Genomic DNA, 22,534 nt, shown 5'->3' with positions numbered 1-22,534 from the left:
GGCCTCAGGCGCAGTGTATTGATCTGTGTTTCCTCTCTGTGTGCAGAGCTGAAAGCCAGCATTGACAAGGTCAGCCAGGCCCTGGAGGGCATGTACTCAGATAACAGTCTGTGTCAGGTAAAGTCTATATCCTCAACACTCGCTGCTACTTTTATATTGACTGAGCCGTTTCAAGAAATTTGCATGAATCTTATTTGATGCTCCCAGGTGCCCTATAGACTACACGCCGTGCTCGTTCACGAAGGACAGGCCTCCGCTGGACATTACTGGGCCTATATTTATGATCACGCTCAAAGACGCTGGCTGAAGTATAATGATGTGTTGGTGGCGGAGTCGACCTGGGAAGAGCTGGTTCGAGACTCGTACGGTGGCATGACCAACGCTAGCGCCTACTGCCTCATGTACATCAATGACAATCTGCCATACCTCATAGCAGGTACTTTCCTCTTCTGCCTCTCACATTTCACAGCTGGGCTCAGATTTTGCTGAAGGAGACAGGCAGATCACACGTTTGATTTAAGGCTCTGGTGTTAGATCTGATTTCTTTCATAAATTAATGTTGATAGCTTTGTTGGCACACAGTGTTTGTCAAGCTGTGAGCATCAAAAACTGTTTCTGGTGGTTTTTGTTTTCATTAGTTGCTTTTATACGCTATAAAAAATACCGGGTTCCACACAATTCCTTCATGTTGTCCTAACACAATTAGATTAAGTTAACGTAGCTGTTAGTTTTTTTATTTTTATTTTTTTTATTTAAGTGGATTGAACGTAAAACAATGAAGTTGTCTCCAAAAAAACCAAGAACTGTTTTGACTCAGCTCATTTTATATACAGTTAAAGTCAGAATTTGCATTCTGGACCAACAATCCCCAACCCCAGGCAGATTATTGTATATCGATGGTTTGTTCTGTAGACTATCAAAAATTTATATAGCTTAAAGGGGCTAATAATATTAACCTTAAAATGATTTTTAAAAATTCAACACTGCTTTTATTCCAGGCAAAATAAAACAAATAAGAATTTCTCCTAAAGAAAAAATATTGTCAGTCATACTGTGAAAATTTCTTTGCTCTGTTAAACATCATTTGGGAAATATTTAAAAAAGAATTTAAAGGGGGGCTAATAATTTTGACTTCAATTAGCAAAACAAATTGAGTTTATTTTGACCTATGAACTATGATCAGTTACTAGGAATAATTATATGATGCATTTCTTATTTACATTCACTATGCATTTACAATATGTCTAACACTAATATTTGGTAGTGTTTTTGTTGTTTTTGACTGTAAGTGCCTTAGTACAGTATTACTACACTACTGTATTAATACTGTACTTACACTCTAATAGGGGTTAGCTGACATGTAGTTGCAAAGTTATTTATAGTCAACTAAATATCTAAAAGGGACAAACAAAAACAGTCTGTTTCTGGGTTCCCTTAAAATATGTTCTCACGTTTTCTTCAAATTGATTTTTAATTATTGATTGACTAGTTATAAATGTTTAAAGAAAGACAGACCTACTTTTAGTTTAGCTTTTGGTTAATTAATTCTTTGAATATACTTTTGCTCAAGCTATTATTATTTACATGCATTATTTGAAATAAAAAATGATCATGTTTAATAGTGGATTTTTCAAAAATAGTATTATTTTTAATAAACTTAAAATGTACTATATTTGGCATCACAGTGGCAGAGTGGGTAACACAATTGCCACACAGCAAGAAGGTTGCTGGTTAGAGCCTCTGCTGGGTCAGTTGGCATTTCTGTGTGGAGTTTGCATGTTCTCCCTGTGTTCGCGTGAGTTTCCTCCAGGTGCTCCGTTTTCCCCCACAAGTCTAAAGACATATGGTTTCGGTGAATTGGGAAAGCTAAATTGTCCATAGTGTATGTGTGTAAATGTGTATGGATGTTTCTCAGTGATGGGTCATTGGTGTCATTGGTGATCATAAAATGCAAGTCAACTTATACAGGTACTTTGGGAGTCAAAAAAACAAATACAAGTAAAAGAAAATTTTTATCAATGGATCCTGAAGCTACACTGAGGTCTTATTAAATAAAACAATAATCTGTGCAATAATCTAACCATTATTTTTTACCCGTATTACCTTTAATTCTGAGTCTTAAAAGGGTTTAAAAGAACATTTTAATATAACTAACTTTAATTATCGTCTCTGACCAGTGTGTAGGACTAAAATCTAAAATTAAGGTTTACAACGCAAATCCAATTAGATTTACATGGCAAACAAAACAAGTATCTCATATATCTTCTAAAAGACAGAAAATATTACTTTACATACTGTATTGTGAACAAAACATTTGCATATTATTCAGTCATATTGCTAAAATTATCATAGAAACGAAAAAATATATATATTTATACACATTTACATATGTAAATTAAATGACATTTTATTTATAATGAAAATAATCATTTATAATAAAAAATAATTTTGCCTAAAATAGGAATACTTAAAACTTAGGATTAAGGTATTTAGAAATCTCTGTTTACATGGTAGACTCTTAATCAGAGTATTTTACTAATCATATTAAAATCAGTGTATTGGAGTCCTAGTAAACATACAAAATGATGGGCTAAAAAGTCGCTCAGTTTTCGTGTGGGTCTAGCAATATGTAACCAATGTACTGTCAGTGATCATTATTTTTAAATTGTTCCTTATAAATTACAGAGGACACAGACGTAGAAACTGGGCAGGTTCTGAAAGGAATGGACTCTCTTCCATCAGTCCTGAGGCGTTACGTTCGGGAGGACAACCGCTGGTTCCAGCAGGAGCTGAGGGAATGGGAGGAGCAGTTTTGTCAGGCCCAACGGGACGAAACACCAGTGCAAACAAACACATCCACCAGCACCGAGCAACCCGTCCCGGAAGAGCCACAAAACCCAGAGCCAGAACCAACTCAAGAACAAACCAATGAAGACACTGAAGAACCACCATCAGATTCGACACCAGCACCTGTCCAAGAATCGGAAGGTCAGGACATTTCTGCTTTTAAAGGTCAGATGATTTGCCGGTGTATTTTCATTGCCTTTTTTTCTCTTTCAGAGCCCACAGTCAGTCCTCTCAACCCGATATCACCAGAGGCCAGTGAGAATGAGGAGCAGATCAACGGGAGCCAAACTCAGGATCAGCCAGAAGAAGAGAAGCCAGATCAGAGTCAGGTGAGGGTGCTGAAGCGATATTTGAGACAGGCAAAAAATAGGCCAAGTATACAGCAGTGTAGTCTGCATTTACAGTATATATGGGTCACAGCTCTTATCCTAGACATTAGCTGAATTACAAAAACACACAACTCTAATGCATGTGAATATAAAATTCTGTCGTGAAACTCTATGAGATTGGCCACATCTAAACTTCTCCTGCGTCCTTAACTACATGGTGCAGGATATTCATTGCTGTCATCTCAGCAGCCAATGAGCTTGCTTCTCAACATTTTAAATTCCTCAGTGTGGTTTACACTAGCAATGGGCATCATGTTTTTCAGATTATTTTCCATCTGAAATCATCACAACAAGACAAACCGCTAGGTTTGAGGGCCACTCAATGTTTACAAAAGCAATTGTACACTCCAGGTAGACAAATGTATTTCTAAACAAAATGACATTTGCAAAGCTTGTTCAGAAGCAAGTTACTTGCTACAACACTACTACAACAGTTCTTCTTATCTTTAATGCTCTTTATTCTCTCCAATTCGTATCTCCTGCAATAATAGACATGTATCTTTATATAACCCAAAAAGCCTGAGCTAGCACTTACACATTCTCCTTTCGCATGCGCAGCTCATAACTTAACATAACAACATTTACAAAGTGTTTCAACAAGATTATAAACACAGATGAATGCCATGGTCAGTACGCAGTGTCAGTACATGTTCTGCCATAATAATCAAAGCAGCAGCAGCATAGCAGATCTATTCCGCCAAGACCAAACACATCAACATTGTCATATACGTATTTATTACCATACTAAATCTCTCAGAGAATTATCATGACAGAACAGAAATAATAAATTGCAAATTTAAAGTATTGGAAGGTATCGAGGGAGCTTGGGGTAGTGCTTCATACTGTTCAATTTAATTTGATATAATTTATTTCTTACTGATAGTTTTATAAATTTTTATGTAAACATGGCCACAGTATTTAATAAACAAATTATTAATTTTACTTATAACTAGTTTTTTCACTTATTAATGATTAGTAATGTTAATTATTTAAAATACTTTAATCAATAATGTAATATACCTCATAATGTTTTATTAACATTTTTTATTTATTTGTCTTATAATAAACATTGGCGACGCAGTGGCGCAGTAGGTAGTGCTGTCACCTCACAGCAAGAAGGTCGCTGGGTCGCTGGTTCGAACCTCGGCTCAGTTGGCGTTTTTGTGTGCAGTTTGCATGTTCTCCCTGCCTTCGCGTGGGTTTCCTCCGGGTGCTCCGGTTTCCCCCACAGTCCAAAGACATGTGGTACAGGTGAATTGGGTAGGCTAAATTGTCCGTAGTGTATGAGTTGTGTGTGTGTGTGGATGTTTCCCAGAGATGGGTTGCGGCTGGAAGGGCATCCACTGCGTAAAAAACTTGCTAAATAAGTTGGCGGTTCATTCCGCTGTGGCCACCCCGGATTAATAAAGGGACTAAGCCGACAAGAAAATGAATGAATGAATGAATGATAATAAACATTTTCCCCATTAATTAATTTGTGATTCATACTTGTACTTTTTCTTTTTACATATTTTTCAAAAATAAACATATTGTAAACTTTTCAAAATACAGGATGTGTATTAGTGTACAATAGCATGAGTTAGTACACAGTATTTTTTACAAATACATTTAAAAGTACATCATGGCATTATTTGAGAATCACATATGTATTTTAAAAAATATTTTTTTAGATAAAATATTCATTTTCCCCATAAAGTAAAGTGCAATTCATAATTTTAACTTCTTCACATTTTGGTCATTCATTTATCAAAGTGTTATAGTGCATTACAGTAAAATGATGTGTATCATATTAAAAATCATTTTAACTTGCTCACAGCAAGAAGATTGCTGGTTCGATCCTCGGCTGGGTCAGTTGACATTTCTGAGTGGAGTTTGCATGTTTTCCCCGTGGTGTTGTGGGTTTACTTTGGGTGCTTCGGTTTCCCCCACAAGTCCAAAGACATGCGGTGTGGGTGAATTGATTAGGCTAAATTGGCTGTAGTATAGGTGTCTGAGGTGACGCGGTGGCGCAGTAGGTAGTGCTGTTGCCTCACAGCAAGAAGATTGCTGGTTCGAGCCTCGGCTGGGTCAGTACGCATGTTCTCCCTCCGTTTGCGTGGGTTTTCTCCAAGTGCTCCGGTTTCTCCCACAGTCAAAAGACATGCAGTACAGGTTTTTTTGGGGTAGGCTAAATTGTCCTTAGTGCATGAGTGTGAATGAGTGTGTATGGATGTAAGGGCGTGAAACATATGCTGGATAAGTTGGCGGTTCATTCCATTGTCGCAAACCCAGATTAAAAAAGCGACTAAGCCGAAAAGAAAATGAATGAATAGGTGAGTTAATGCAGGAGTGTATGGGTGTTTTCCAGTGTTAGGTTGCTGCTGGAAGGGCATCCGCTGTGTTAAACATATGCTGGATAAGTTGGTGGTTCATTCTGCTGTGGCAACCCCAAATTAATAAAGGAACTAAGCTTAAAATACAATGAATGAATGAATATAATTAAGGAACTTAATAGTTTGTCAGTTTCATGTTTTCATCAATTCAGAATAATATACACATGACTATAATGGTGTTGTGAGATGAAAGAGAAAGTTCTATTTACATTAGTCAATATGGATTTGTTTGTTTGCACCTGCTTAATGTTGAATGTTTTGACTGTTGTGTCGCAAAGCTCTGGTATTTTGTAAAAGGATACCTTTTGAAAGTGAATATGAGGATAAAGTTCATGGGAGTCAGAGTGGCGTTCAGCATTCCTTAGTTTTTCTGGCTCGTGTCTCATGCATGGTTACCGGGGACAGTGTGTCAGAAAAGAGCTTTAAATAGAGCCTGAGCTGTGTGTTTCCTACATGACCATCAAAACCAACTGGATTCCCGTCTTTCCTCAGTCGTTAAATGATCCTGATGCTTCAATCAACAGGCTATTATTTAAGCGCCCTCTGTTCTTGTTGTCTAGTCTTTAATGTCAGTAGCCTTGGCTATTATTGACGTGGAATTTCAGTCAATTCTGTATTTATGGTGGAGGATTTATTCTTCTGCAGTTTCTGTCTTTGACTTGTTGATTTTATAGACGATCCTAATTTATTTCTTTGCTGTCACTGCATGATCTGTTTGCTTGGTATTAATGGTAGTGATAGGACCTCTAGTGGTCGCTATCTCACACTGCATTCTGCTGTGTTTTGAGAAAATAAAGGTGTCTGCCATTATTTTTCTACATTGTGTATTATAGTCATGCTACAAATACCTTAAATTTTAAATCTGTGACAGTGGATGTCTGATAATCTGTTTGTTTTCATCAAGCACCATTGTATTTTATGAATCAGTGATACATTATTGTAGTTTTGTAAAATTTTAAGTTTGATTTTGTTTATATATTTTATAATTAATTTTTTTTATTAATTTAGAGTTTTTGTTGTTATGTTATTATTATTATAGTTTAATTTATTTGCATTCATTTATTTATTTACAGTTATTTAAATATTTTATTGAAAATTCATTTGATTAAAGATTTAGCAATTCTGTTGAATTACAATATTGTACAATACACCTTGTTTTTTTAAAGCGTGTTTTAGGTATGGTGAGTAAATTGAGATCTTAAAATCTTAATGAACAAGAGGGGGTTTACGAACAGAGCAAGTCAGAAAGGTACTGAGGAACAAGATTATTGTCGGCTTTGTGTTGAAAATGGAGAAAAATTTAAAGACTGCAACATTGTCTTTAACTATATATATATATATATATATATTGAAATAATTATAATTATAAACTTTTTTCATTAATATTTTTCACACAATTGTCTGTTGTGCAAACTAGCATGCGATTCATCACTGTAAGACAAATGGATTAGTTGTTTATGTTTTCATATTCTTGAAACTATATGATCTATATGGTTTTCTTATTTTAAACTTAATAAAAGTGTTAATGAATATGAATTGATCTTTTGAAAGCAGTTGCTTTAAGTTGGAATGCCAAATGTTCTCCTCCTATTCCAATTTTACATTGAACGGTGCGTAAAACATATTTTCCCACCAGTTGGTGCATATTCAAATGTGATTTTCTTGAAAAAAAAATTAAAATCCTAAAGAAAATAACCGCAAAACATGTTCATATAGGACACTATTGGCAAGCATATATTATTGTAGGCTTTGTAAACAAATAATACAAATTTAAAATCAATTCTGTATTTTACGGGTGGCCAGTGAAGTGCAGCTAAAATAGGAGTTACCGACTCATACATGCGGGTGCCAGAGAGTAGTCTTGCAGCCGCATTTTGTACCAGCTGCAGACGAGAGAGAGAAGTCTGAGAAATGCCATAATAGAGGGAGTTACAGTAATCCAGACGAGTTGTTACGAAGGCATGAATCACTGTTTGAAAATTTCTCTGGGATAAAAATGGCTTGACTTAGGTGGAAAAGGCAGGATTTTACCACCATACTGATCTGTTTGTGAAATTTTAAGTTAGTATCATTTAGGATTAGTATCATTTAATTGTTGTTTTAAAGTATGTCTAAAAATGTATGTTCTGTTAAAGTTCTAGTTTCGTTCTTAAGTTCTTTAGTTTTAGTTATTTTAGCAGCACTTTACAGATTAAGATTGTATTTGATTACCTAAGTTAACATTAACCAATGCAGACTTTGATTTAGAAAATATGTAATGAGACTAAGCTAACAAACTAACAATTAACAGGCGTATGTTTATGAACTAACATATTATAATACACCAATGTAAAGTGATACTCATTGTTAGTTAATGCCTTAATATAAACTTTATTATTATTATTATATTTACATTACTTAAACATAAATGATAAATGTCGGCATTGCAGCTATGTGTCATATTTGACTGGATTTTAGTTCATGGTTGTTTTAAGCAATTATTTTTTTATGGTGTCAGATAATAAAAAAAAACATATAGGTAAATTTTAAATAATAAAAAACATTACTTTCCTCCTACTTCCTAGCCATCTCCGCTCTCTGGTCAAATGTCTGGTCAGAGTTTCACTTTGTCACTGTTTTAAAAACCAATTAAAAATGAATGAGGGAATGCATCGATAATTAGACTTCCTGGTTTTCTTACAAAAGCGTGTTATGACTGAATATCTCTATAAATCATGATAATAGACTGACATCACTGACAGTCTTCTCTATGTGTTCATCAGTCGGTCTCTGCAGGTGAACTTGAGACAGAAACTGAGGTGGAGGAGCAGGTCACCAGTCCTGAAGGAGGAGCAGAGGCAGAAGTAGATGCACAGACTGATCCGGAAGCCTCATCCACTGAAGAAAGCACAGCTGAAGACACAAACACCCAGCCTGAGAATGAGGTTTCTGAAGTCGAGATTCCCAATGTAGGCAAGATTCTGGTGCGCTCTGATGTTGACGGCTACAACGAGGAGGTAAATGTTCAGCACATGCCTCTCTGTAAGGCCCTGTTTACTCCACTGTGAAACTTATGTTTTGAGCTTGTCCACTTTCAATCGCATTCAGAACTGGTTGGAAACACATTAAACTGAATTGCTCTTGTAGTGTATGAATGCAAATGTGGTCAAAAGACTGCCTTCATTCTGTCTACTGAGCTCATTCATAAACTGAGTGAATTGTCTAAGTGTGCTGGATAAATTTAAAAAATATTACATAAAATGTAAAAAATTTACATTTTCTCGTAATAGTATGTTTTTTTTTTTGTAAAAAGTATTTGGTTAAAAATTAGATATGAAATAGCTGTGGCTGCTCACTGTCATAATGAATCACCAGTAAACTGATGCTTTTCATAAGGTATGGCTTGATGAATGTTTTATTTCATGTTTATAATCTTTAAATAGCTTCTAATACTTCTGTTCTATCCAACTATTCACAATTTAAGCCTGGAAAACCTCGAAAACTCTTGATGATGTTGCATGTGTTGCATGATTTTATTCAAAGACATTTAATTGAACTACATTCATTGTTCTAAAATATTTGCTAAACGTATTTAATAAAAACAACAGCATACCCTCTAAAAAACGCTGGGTTGGTTTTTTAACCCAAATACTGAGTTGAGACTGCTTGGTAATAAAATTGGGTTGATTTAACCCAATTTGAGTTTAAAATCGGTCTTGATCTATAACCCAGCAGTGCTAGGTTGGGAGTGCAGACTTGAAAGAGAGCAAGCACGTCACTTCAACATGCAGGGACATCAGTGTGAGAAACCACCATTTTCTTTGTGCCATTTTTAGCGATGTTAAATTTCTATCTGAGACGCAAGTTATTTAGTGTGTATTTAACAAAAAAAAGAAATAAGACTCTTAATTTACTGTACAATGTATACTGTATATACACGCTTTTTTTAAACCAAATGGCTTAGCGGCGGCCGTGCTTCGTCTCACGGCCGAACTGTTGCTCCGCCTAACGGCTGACCCGTCCTCGCCTCACGGCCGACCTGTTGCTCCACCTCACGGTCGACCTATGTACATGTTAAATCTGTAAAACAGAATAAAGTGCGTAAACCTAATAGGAGTCAATCAGCTATCTATCATTTAATTAGCAATGCATAATGTAGCCTATTAATGAAGTGTGTTTCATTGATCTGGTCATTTTAATAAGATTTTTTTGTAGACTAGAAAATTTTACTAGCTTTGGCAGTATTAGATTGAAAGATCAGAGAAAGCCAATACCTGTGCACAAACCCTGCCTCATCCGAGAAGTGATTGAAAGTGGACAAAAGAGACACTTTTAAATGACATGTGTGAATGGTTATGCGGCTTGTAATCGCATCTTAAAAAGCACGCCTTAATATCAAGTGTGAACAGGGCCTAAAATTAGGCTAAAATTGAGGCTACTTATAAATTAAAGGTGTGTACACACTTGCAGACCAAAAAACAGTGATCCATTTAGTCCTGATTCTCTCCTAAGTCATTGGGATAAAAACATAAGAGTACAAAACAAAAATGTGTTTTCTAAAGAGGCAAGAAAATATGATCAGGAGTTAAAATATCAGGAATTGCCCACACACACAAATACACAGTAGTTGTCTTTAGGCTGTGTTGCATGGATGTTTCAGTCAGTCCAGAAAAGTTTGTTTGGACGTGGACTGAGAACCATCTCACTTCACTTGGCTGGTGAAAACTCATGTGCAGATGGCAGTGTTCATACTTATTCAGAAGAACCGAAATAAAGGAGCAAACATATTTAAATAAAAAGTTCAGAATTAATCATTTTTTATTAAACTAAACATCCAAGCGTGAATACACCTTAAATTGAACACGAATAGTTACGACATATAAATTGACATATTGTCTTTTGATCTGTAACAGATGATGTTAACACCAGCCATGCAGGGGGTGATTTTTGCCATTGCCAAGGCAAGAGAAGCCTTTGATAAAGACGGACCTGAAGCAGGACTCATCAAGGTACACTTATGTTTTTCAGACAAAATAAAACCTGGTGAATGGAGGAGTACTAGATATGTTTCTACAAGAAGTTAAGACTTTCTGACCGAAAGTTGTTGTACATCATGACATAATTACACACATTATTCAATATACATTGCAAAATGTATCTGTTAAAGGGATAGTTCACACAAAAATTGTTATTCTGTCGTAATTTACTCACCCTTCACTTGTTCAAAACTTATTTGAGCTTATTTTTTCTATTGAACACACAAAAAAAAGATATTTTAAAAAGTGCTGGTTGCTGGCCCAAATTTGCTTTCATAATATTTTTTTTTCTAAGAGCATCTAGCATTCTTTAAAATATCTTCTTTTGTGTTCAATGAAAAAAAGTTATAAATCACAAAATATGGAAAACCACATGAGGGAGAATAAATTATACCTATTTTAATTTTTGGCTGAAATATCCCTTTAATTAAGAATTTCCTCCATATATTTCTTGATTCATCACTTTTTTCTAATTGCATTATATAATCTTGAACTTGGCTCCAACAAGCTTTGATGTTTGAAAGTTTGATGAAGTGATTTTTAGTGAAATTTTAGTACGTTAAAACAATATATTTTCAGGGTTGGTCGTGTAAATCATGGTACAAAATGTAGTAATAAGCTGCCAGTACTTTTCTTTTTTTTTACAGATTTATTTCTATATATACAGTTGAAGTCAGAATTACTAGCTCCCCCAAGGGTTTCTTTTTTCTTTTTTTAAATATTTCCCAAATGATGTTTAAAAGAGCAAGACAATTTTCACAGTGTGTCTGATAATATTTTTCTTCTGGAGAAAGTCTTGTTTGCTTTATTTCGGCTAGAATAAATGAAGTTTAAAATTTTTTAAACCATTTTACGGTCAAAATGTTTTTTTTTATTATCATTTAAGCAATTTTTTCCCAAGATCTACAGAACAAACCATCATTATAAAATAACTTGCCTAATTCCCCTAACCGGCCTCGTTAACCTTATATACCTGTTTAAGCCTTGAAATGTCACTTTAAGCTGTATAGAAGTGTCTTGAAAAAATATCTAGTCAAATATGATTTACTGTCATCATGGCAAAGATAAAATAAAACAGTTATAAAACAGTAGTAGAAATGAGTTATTAAAACTATTAGACATGTGTTGAAGAAATTTTCTCTCCATTAAACAGAAATTGGGGAAAAATAATAAACAGGGTGGCTAATAATTCAGGAGGACTTCAACTGTCTTTCTTATTATTTCTTCTTATTAAACTAATAGACTAATGTCAATAATTCAATTTGATAAACTGCAGAGTTAAACTCTCACAGCAAAGATTAACATCAGTGAATCACAAAGCGTGTGACACTCTTTACTAGATTTTTTCCCAGTGTATTCAACTTAAAATGAATAAACTAAATGAACTTTTGCAGTTCTCATATCTTCAAATAATACTTTGTATCATCTCGAAGGCATTAAACTACACATAGCACGTGATTTAGTGTCTTTTGATCTCTTCGTCAGGCGTTTCATGAGGAGTATTTGAGACTGTATGAACTGTCCCAGGAAGAGACCACACCGCAGCAGGACCCCCGGCTCCAGCATGTGCTGGTCTACCTTTTTCAAAACAAGGCCCCTGAGCGAGTCATTGAAAGGACGTTGCTGGAGCAGTTTGGTGATCGTAACCTGAGCTTCGATGATCGGTACACATTTTCTTTACATTGATCAGTTAATGCAGCTTGATTTTTTTTGTAATTAATAATTTAAAGTGGTCATGAACTGCATTTTTGCATTGCTGTGGTCCCTGAGGTCTATAAATAATGTTGCATCATCTTAAATTGTGTCCTTCTCAAAGTAACAGCTTTTAATTGGACTTTGTTTTAAATTAATCCAAGGTAATATTTAGTAAACAAAAGACCAGGTTCTTAATGACACATCTGAAACTGCATTAAAAATCAGTTAAAATGTTGGAATCGATTCAAATCAGTTGAATGAATAAATTTACTAAATGTTTCATATTTATTTATAGATAATAAAGTGCAAAACCCAATATAAAAATGAAACGCATTAAAGAAAAAAAACATTTCCTTCCCCCCACTTTATAGCCATCTCCACTCTCTGGTCAAGCGACTGGTCAGAGATTCACTTTCCCACTGCTTTAAAATCCAATTAGAAATTAATGAGCAAGTTCGTGGTTTGCTTACAAATGCGTCTTATGAGTGAACATCTCTATAAATTATCATAAGTGGTTTAGATCACTGACAGTTTTGTTAAAGTCTGTCAGCTCTTTCTGATTGTTTGGATCAAAAGAAAGACCATTAAAAGACTGCGTTTTCCACTACTTGGCAATGCACAACAGCTTGTTGTTTTTGAGCCATCTTTATTTGGTTTCTTCTTAGACATGCGATTAGTTCAGTCATTATTAACCTGCTGCAATGTGAGTAAGTAGGCGGAGCTAAACAAACAGTGATGTAAAAGCAGGCGGAGTTTAGTCACTCTGTTATAAGTAATAAAGAGGCTCATTCCACCCCCATAAGCTGTTTTCAGGCTAACAAGGAAGCTCTGAATTCTGAAACTTAAGAGATGTTTGTGTAGTGCTGTGACATCTTATATGTCAAAATGAAGTTTATTTCGCATGTCCTTTTTGAGATTGACTATTTAGATGAATCTAGTTAATCTAAATCTAATGTAATCATGTCTTTTTCTACATATAATTAAGATACTGTGAGCTTAATTAGAAGTAAAATATTTTGTTTTTCCAATGCCACATTTGTTGGAGTTTTGCACTTTGTCACATGAGTCTGAAAGCTATGTCTGATAAACCCCTAAGTTTGACAATGTAGTTTCTCTGTTCGTGTCGCATTTGAGATAGACTGTTTAGATTAATCTGCACTGGATGTTTCTCTTCACAGGGCCGTCAGCATCATGAGAGAGGCCAGATCGAAACTTCGACTAATTAGACCAGAAGATATGGACATGGATGAGTATTTGGTAAAATCAATGAGACTCACTAATCTAAAAATAAAATACATTCATACTTATATCATCAAGGATGCATACAAATGTTGATCGAAAGAGACTTCTTTCTTATACGCTTTTACGAAACCTCACTCTCAATCTATTGAATGTTAATGTCTGAATTTGACATTGTTGAAGAGTAGCTACTGTAGAAACAAGTTGCACCGTTACTAGCTGAGCTACCTTTTTGGTCACACTTTTTTTTAATGGTCCGTTTGTTGAATTAAGTTACATTACATCTACATGCCAACTAATTCTCATTAGATTATAAGTAGACTGTTAGGTTGGGGTTAAGGTTAGTGTAAGTTGATATGTACTTGCAAAGTCAGTTCTTTTAGTCAGTGAAATGTGTTAAAGGAGCAGTATCAACAGATATTAAGCAGACAGTCTACTATTACTCAAATGGACCATCAAAATAAAGTGTTACCACATTTTTTACTAGCTTAGATACTTATGAAACTGTGTAGTTTTCCCAGCTGCAGTGGTCTGAGGCAGCATAGCATCATCCAAACATCTCATTTATTATTACATTTATTTATTTATTACTGTTATTTTGTAAATAATATTTTAACAATAACAAGAGTTGAAATTCAATCCATAACAGTTGGCAATAAATCTGAAGAAAGAAATTTGTTCGAGTTGGACTTTTATTTTTCATTCAGTCAGCTCAATATTATGTTTCGTGGTTCAAGCGTTTCCGGTAAACATTTCTGGTAAATTGTACAAAATCGCAACATTTAAGATTAGATTTTTTTTTTTTAATGACTAATTTTCTCTGCCTGACTGAGATATGATATAAAGTGAGTATCACACCAGACAAGAAGGACTGCATTAAATTACATTGTTACACCCCATGCACGGGTGGGTTGGCCATCTGGCAATTCTGGCAAATGCAAGAAGGACTGGACCATTTTTAACTGTGGGTCAACAGTTTTTAACAAAAATGTATATGTATCGTTTTTACATGCAGGCAGATTTTATCTCTTGCAAGATGTGATATTATAATAATGATAATGATGATGATGATTATGATAAAAATAGTAATAATAATAATAATAATAATAGTAATAAAAAATAATTAAAGTTAAGCACTTGGCCCAACACGACGGTTTTGAGATGGGCCGACCCAATTTGACCCAATCAGAGGTTACACGGACGTAATTAATATCAGGCAAGAATGTCAAACAAACAGTAAGTGCTTCTTGTCAGAGATGAACCATAAAAAAAAGAAAGGTGGTGCCGAAAAGCTCTGAAAAAGCAAAAAAAAAAAAGGGCTTTAAAATCAGACACTACTAAATGCATAAAATTACCAAAAATATTTTCGAAAGGTTTAAATTCGGTTGCTGCATCGGTAGAGAAGGTAAGAAGAAAACAGAAAATATACTTGTTAGTCATTATACTAAAATAAACAGTCATTTTCATTCCATTCACGCATTCACCCCATGTTTATAAAATATGGAAATGTATTTTTCCCCAGTATATTGAATGGTGTGTTTCAATGGTCTTTCACCTTGTTTATGCTTAAAAATAGTCACATTAACCTTTCATCAGAAGTTTATCTGTGACTGAAAAACACTCCCTGTGCATATGGCCCATTAAATTTCTTACCAAAATGCATCCATGTCAATCCTTTTATTTTTTTGAGAAAAAGCTACAATGTGCTTAATTATGTTACTTATTTTGTTATTGCAATGCTACAATTGTTGCAGTTTTTAACTTGACAGTCTGCGTAATTTGAAAACAGTCTGTATTAAAACATTTTCAAATAAGTTCCAAATATGTTGCTTAAAATGAATATTTATTCAGATTTTTGTGATACTTGAACAAAGTAATTTCAATCTAACCAACTAATGTTAGGAATAAACTTCTAATGTAGCAAACTACTTTTTAAAAAGTGTAGTTTGACAACAGCTTAGCGTCTTTTTCTGATGAGTAACTTATAACTTATCAGGCTAAAGTTTAGGTTTCCCAACACTGGTATTTTCATACTGTATTGTCTTGCAGCAATGGCATGATGACTACAGCATGTTCAAGACAGTGTTCGCCTACCTGTTGACAGGTCTCGAGCAATATCAGAATGGAAAGTATGTAAACTCATGGACTATAAATTAAGCCTGCGTGCTACGTATTAATATGACTACAACGTTTGTCTTTTTTCATTTACAGGATAAGAGAAGCTCTTATTTATCTGGCACACGCACACCAGGACAACTCAGCCCTGCTCACAAAAGGAGAGAGGAAAGGAGTGGACCAGTCACTTATTGCACTTTACAGGAGAAAGTGTCTGAAAGTATGTTAACATACAAGTCTCTCTCTGATCACCAAAGCTACAATTATTTGAGTAAATCAGAAATATTGTAAGTCCACTTTAGACATTCTGTGGTTGGCCTTAAATAACTTTACAACTACACATCAACTAGCAATTATTAAAGTAAAAACACAAGAATGCCTGGGACTTAAGACTAACCAAACTGTCTACTGATAATATAATAATACTTAAATGTGTATTCACTGATGTGTAGTTATAAAGGCATTTGATGACAAAATGTCTAAAGGAGACCATCAAATTGAAGTATAACCATACAGGGAATATTAGTGCAATTTAAATGAGCTGCTTTTTTAAAGGTTCTGTTTTTTCATTGTGTTTTAAAGTCTTTTTTTTATTTGTCTTTTAATTTATTCCTTTGATGGTTAACCCATTTTTTAGCGATCATTAATCCAGTCTTCAGTATCTGAAGGTTGAGTTGTAAAAAATGTTTTATATTAGTGCATATTTTACAATAAATACTATTTTTATCATTTAGTTAAAAACAAATTATATTTTATTCATTGTTGTGATTTCTCTTTTATTCTGATTCATGTATTAGCAATTTAAACTTACAAAAAGTAAAAAAAAAAAACAAGTGTCTGATTCTTTAAAAATGATTCTAAACACTTATTTGTGCCTAGAAATGGTTTCTTATTGTCAGTGTTATAAACTGTAAAAAAGAAAAAAAAAAGTTTGTTTCGAAAATCTTTGATGAATTAAGTAAAATATTTGTATATAATATAAGTAAATAGTACTTATTTGAAACATTATTTGGTCTTCATTTCTAATTTGAAGAATTTAGGGCTCAAGCTTTACACAAAGACTTTTTAGGTTCAACTGATACATTTGCACTCTGATATGCAGGAGCTGAATGAGAAGGCAGCCACGCTGTTTAAAAGTCAGGATGAGAGTGACGTGACGGAGGGAGAGAGCCTCATGAATGAGTGTGTGATCCCTTGCATGCACCTCATGGTTCGAGACAGTGTCAGCCAAGAGGACCTGGATGTCATCGAGCTGATCAGGAATTGCTGGTGCTCCTACCTGGGGCAGGACATGGATGGTGGGCTTTTTCACCATTTCAATTAGATCAAGGATTTTTAAACTGTGGTCAGGAGGCTGCAAGAGAGGGCCTTTGGAAATTAAAAAAAACTGAATAGACACTTAATAGAAAAGTTTTTTTTTTTTTCAAAATAGTAATAAATTAGTTAATAAGATGTATTAAAATAATAATACAATCATTTTTTTAGCTTATTTATATTTATGAATATATTGATAATTAATGAAATACTTGATAATTGTTTAATTGGTAAATATAAACTGTAATAAAAGAAACAAACATACACTGTACCTACAAATTACTTTCAAAGAAATAATTATACTAATTCTGAAATCATTTAGGGCGATGCGGTGGCACAGTGGGTAGCACGTTTGCCTCACATCAATAAGGTTCCTGGTTCCTTAGATTCCATTTATTAGGTCATATGGCAACATTAGATTTAAATAATTGTATATTGTCCAAAATATGATTATTATGATTCTAAATATATAATGCAAAATCTAAGTAATTATTTTAGTTGAATAAATAATTAAGCAATAAGTATAGTAAAGAGAATGATTAAAATGTAATTAAAATAAATGATTGAATACATCAGGTATTCTGTACTTCATTGAGTAGAAAATATATTAATGTAACAAAATATAAAGCAAAAAGTTTCCAAATAATATTAAACAGGATTTCATGTATATAAGCAGAATTTAGATTGCAATAACTAAAATAAAATGTAATATTCTTTATTTTTTTTCACACAATACATTTTTTTCTATACAAGAACCTTTATCCAGTGGGTGCAGAACGATCACATTTGAAGCTCTGTTGCAACTAAACAACTGAAAATCAGATTATTAGCTTATCATTTGCTGTTGTCTACATTTGTCTATTTTAGATTCTCTTCAAGAAAAGCTCAGTGAGTTCCTGCCCAGAGTTCTAGACTGCTCTGCAGAACGAGTGGTGCTGAAGGAACCCCCTAAAGTGAGGAAGTCCCCTCACGATCTGTGCAGTCGCCTGGCAGCCGTCATGGAGTCCATTCACAGTGCCTCTGTCGTCATCGTGAAGTGAAGCTTTAAAAAAACAACACCACGCTACAGTCACAAGGTGATCTAAACCAAAGCCTCGGCCTGAGCTGGATTTCATTCTGCTGCACAATGATGCTTTCAAGCACGCTACGGCACACACATACACACACACACACACACACACTGTGCTTTCAATTCCTTGAAGAGAGATTGATTAGCTGCTCTAGACGTTTGATCTCAGGAAAGATCAAATAGATGATGTTTGAAAAGAGGGCAGTGAAGGCAGAGATTTTACCCTCATCTTCTTTTCACGTCAGCTGTAGACACATAGCGTGAAAATAGTCTTTTATCGAGATTTGCAGAAGCCACTTTATTTCAGTCTACACTTAGCTGAAGATCCTCTATGTATTCTATCTTTGTACAGTAAGCTTGTCTGATTTTCCACTCCTTTGTTCGACCCCTTTACCTTTCTGTGTTCTATCTTTCAATAAAATTTTGATTTCTCACTTTGTTGCCCTGTCCTGAGTTTCTCCTTTTCGCATTTGTTTTTTCCCCCTAATCATCTCTTCTTTTTTTTGTTTCTTCTTATTTCTTCCCATCATAATTGTGGCCCTGAATAAAAAAGTCTCATGTTGCAATAGCCAAAAATACAATAAATGTTTCTCTTAGGACAAAAACATTAGAATACTACATTACTCACTTACTCTCACTCACTTTCCTTTGGGGAAAGGGGTTGCCACAGTAGAATGTACCACCAATTACTCTGGCATATGTTTTATGCAACAGATCCCCTTCCAGTCGCAACCCAGTACTGATAACCGGTGAGTAAATCATAATACTCTATTAATAGTAATTACTGTAAATTCATAATTCTCTATGAGCAGTCCTTTTAAACATGTTAACTGCCTGCTCTACCAAATGGTTGACCATATTTTGACTGTTTTAAATAATGATTTACACACACAGCATTGTTGGTTTACAAAAAAATCAAGCAAACATAATTCTGTTGCACTACTACACTTGATTTTGGTTTTATTGTAAAAAAAAAAAGAAAAAAAAAAGAAAATGTGTTTAATGAGAATCAGAAATATTTTATGACATAATTTAAAAAAAATAAAGATGATTTAGTATTTTATATTTTATGTATGTTTTAATTTGATTATTTTTTCAAATAAACTGAATTTAGACTTAATATTTTTCAGATTTTCATAATATATGTATTTATTCCGGTACTTTTACCATAAACCGACATATCAACCATTTGGTAGAGGTTGATATTTTAGAAATTATTGGATGTGTTTAAAAAAATGTTTTGTGTTAAGGAGTTACATAACACCATTTTGGAAGCCTTAAATTTTGTTTCAATTTGCATACATTTACTTAGATTTCTTAATATCTCTCATGTATTTATTAAACATTTGTTTGTATTTAATTATTGGACATGTACAGTTGAAGTCAGAATTATTAGCCCCCTTCAATTTTTTTAAATATTTTCCAAATGATGTTTAAGAGAGCAAGGAAGTTTTCACAGTATGTCTGATAATATTTGTTCTTCTGGAAAAGTCTTATTTGTTTTATTTCGGCAAGAATAAAAGCAGTTTTTAATTTTTTAAACACCATTTTAGGGACAAAATTATTAGCCCCTCTAAGTTTTATTTTTTCTCGATAATCAACAGAACAAACCATCGATATACAATAACTTGACTAATTACCCTAACCTGCCTAGTTAACCTAATTACCCTAGTTAAGCCTTTAAATGTCCCTTTAAGTTGTAAAGAAGTGAAACTTGAAAAATAAACTTGAAAAATATCTAGTAAAATCTTAAAATATATAGCTTAAATGAGCTAATAATTATGACCTTAAAATGTTTATTCAAAATTTAAGAACTGCTTTCATTCTAGCCGAAATAAAACAAATAAGACTTTCTCAAAAAGAGAAAATATTATCAGACATACTGTAAAAAATTCCTTGATCTGTTAAGCATCATTTGGCAAATATTAAAAAAAGAAAGAAAATTCAAACGGGGACTAATAATTCTGACTTAAATTTCTACAGTAAGTATATACCTGTCAGTTTCAGTAAAATTGTTAACCACAAGGAAATTACAGTTTTACTTTCACTTTTTTTTTTTATCAAAACTACTTATTTGCAAAAAGATAATTTCATTGTTTGTTGTTTGTCGACTTCTGTAAACAGAATATGAAAATGTTAAATAATCAAAACAAGTGAAACAATTCCTATGGGGTGATGTAAAATTATTTATTATCAACAGATTTACCACAACCGGTGTTTGTTCTAGGCTCTTCCTTTAATGTTTTCTCAGTCAGACTTGGTATCTAACTAGGCTATACTTTCCCATCCAAAACTGAACATTGAATATTATCGAACTGAGCAAAAACCAAGTTAATTAATACAATATATTTTTCTACACTTGCATGAAATCATCTTGTATTGCTCAGTCTTCTGAAATATTTTCCCACAAAGCTGCTTGCTTTCTTTCTCTTTGGGTTAATTTAGCAAATCAGACATAATCGTTGGAGTTTAATTAGACTTCGAACGCTTCCATGATTGTTGATACGAGAAAACTCAGCACTGCACAGTAGATCGTGGTCTTCTATGCGTATAGGAAGAGTATGAGAAAGATAAGATGCTTTGAAGCCACATGGTTAATTTAAACAAGCATGTCGTTACTTACACATCCTTATCAGCATTGGACTTTCCTGTTACCCTGAAGATATGCAAATAAGAAGACAGAAAATAAATAGAAACTGAATACAATATACAGAAAATGAAAGCATTTTATGTGTAGCCAACAGTAATAGACAATGAAATAATAGATTTACCAGCAATAATAGCAGTCTTTCATTAACTGTAAGCTGTTTATGGTTGCTGCACATCATACTGCATTCATATCAAACTAAAACAGTAAAGTGTGAAAACAATCCAGAGTTTTTTTTTTTATCATTATTTCTTAAATTTGAGAACACAGAGTAATCTTACAAGTTCTGTCTTCTGTCCTTAGAGCAAAGCATATGTTGTCTGTGATGGTCCATGAGTCCCCCAGAGTTTCTAACAGTGAATCACCTTCTGTCCATTTCTGAAATGACTCTGCACACCTACAAAAGGTAACTGATTAAATCAGTGAACTATGGAGCCAGATCAGTCTCAAAAATAATACATTTACAAACTCGAATTTATATGTGCACAGCACCATTCACATTTAAAGAAACCAATTCGGAATATCAAAACACAATTCTTAGTTGCACAAATCATTCATTCATTCATTTCTTTTTCGGCTTAGTACCTTTATTAATCCGAGGTAACCACAGCAGAATGAATCACCAACTTATCCAGCACATGTTTTACGCACCGGATGCCCTTCCAGCTGCAACCCATCACTGAGAAACATCCATACACACTCATTCACACACATAAACTACTGACAATTTAGCTTACATAATTTACCCATAGCACTGGTCTTTTGACTTGTTGGGGAAAGCAGAGCACCAGGAGCAGAGGGAGAACATGCAAACCCAACACAGAAAAGCCAACTGACCCATCCGTGGCTCTAACCAGCTACCTTCTTGATGTAAGGCAATTGTGCTTCCCACTGCGCCACTGTGACACTCAATGCACAAATCCAATTTATAAATTCAAAACAAATCATTAATTCCCAATTAAAAAGCAAACATTTTCCACCAAATGCTTAGCGCATCTTACCTAAATACAATCATCATATTTACACAATACTTACACAAGAATAACCAAATCTGATTCACACAAAATGGACTCTGAAAATGTCTGAATGCTTTTGTTGTTCAAGTCTGAAAGAAACATTTGTTCTGAAGTGACCATCATTAGATGTCAAGTTTAAATTTCTTGTTTGTATTGTTCTTTTCACAATAGTTATTGTTTCAAAGCAGCTTAGCAAAAGGTTCACATTATTGCATTACAACCAAGCTCAGAAACATTAAGGTTATTATTTACCATATGTTTATTATTTATTAATAACTCATTTAATAATTTTCCTTCAGCTTAGTCCTTTATTTTTTGTGTACATGTATTTATGTTATCAAATCCGTTACTCGTCCCAATTTCATGTTTTAAGTAGATTACAACCTAAAACTTTTTATTCTGACTTTAATATGTTGCCATCAAAATTAGCCGACTGTTCTCAAAATTAAATGTAATGAGGAATGTTGTTTTGATCATTTAGGCCGTGCACTATTTTAGGATATTTTAAATTACTTCTGATCTATCCGTGTTTTTTGACTGTTTGTGTTTTTAAATTGTCCCAATATTCAGAAGCCTGGATAATTAGTGATATTTACAGATATTTTATACTGTGATTATCCAAAGCAAAGAATTAAGATACACAATCAAATGAACTGCATGAATGTAAAAAAGTAGCCTAACTGATTATGAACAAAATGTAACATTATGGCAAGTACTGTATCTACCCACAGTTTCACATTAATTGGTACCAAAATATTTTTTTATTTAAAATATTATTATGTCAGGATCATTTTTAGTTGTTGAAGTTTAAAATAA

The 22,534-nt window shown here is 33.8% G+C and overlaps 1 protein-coding gene across 1 annotated transcript in view; it reads left to right on the top strand.

The window, feature by feature from the left end:
• Positions 1-18,489, top strand: part of usp28 (ubiquitin specific peptidase 28) — a 38,819-nt gene extending 20,330 nt beyond the window's left edge. The window contains exons 15-26 of the mRNA XM_087301192.1: positions 47-117; positions 208-436; positions 2,686-2,988; positions 3,061-3,176; positions 8,371-8,604; positions 10,501-10,596; positions 12,109-12,287; positions 13,497-13,575; positions 15,607-15,686; positions 15,769-15,892; positions 16,775-16,970; positions 17,854-18,489. Coding sequence (XP_087157318.1) covers positions 47-117; positions 208-436; positions 2,686-2,988; positions 3,061-3,176; positions 8,371-8,604; positions 10,501-10,596; positions 12,109-12,287; positions 13,497-13,575; positions 15,607-15,686; positions 15,769-15,892; positions 16,775-16,970; positions 17,854-18,026 — 1,880 coding nt within the window. The 3' untranslated portion in view covers positions 18,027-18,489. The remainder of the gene's footprint in view (positions 1-46; positions 118-207; positions 437-2,685; positions 2,989-3,060; positions 3,177-8,370; positions 8,605-10,500; positions 10,597-12,108; positions 12,288-13,496; positions 13,576-15,606; positions 15,687-15,768; positions 15,893-16,774; positions 16,971-17,853) is intronic.
• The last annotated feature ends 4,045 nt before the right edge of the window (positions 18,490-22,534 follow it).

Source organism: Danio rerio, chromosome 21 (genome assembly GCF_052040795.2).
Source record: "Danio rerio strain M-AB ecotype USA chromosome 21, GRCz13ab, whole genome shotgun sequence".
Lineage (NCBI taxonomy): Eukaryota > Metazoa > Chordata > Actinopteri > Cypriniformes > Danionidae > Danio > Danio rerio.
This window is presented reverse-complemented; position numbering and strand designations above follow the sequence as displayed.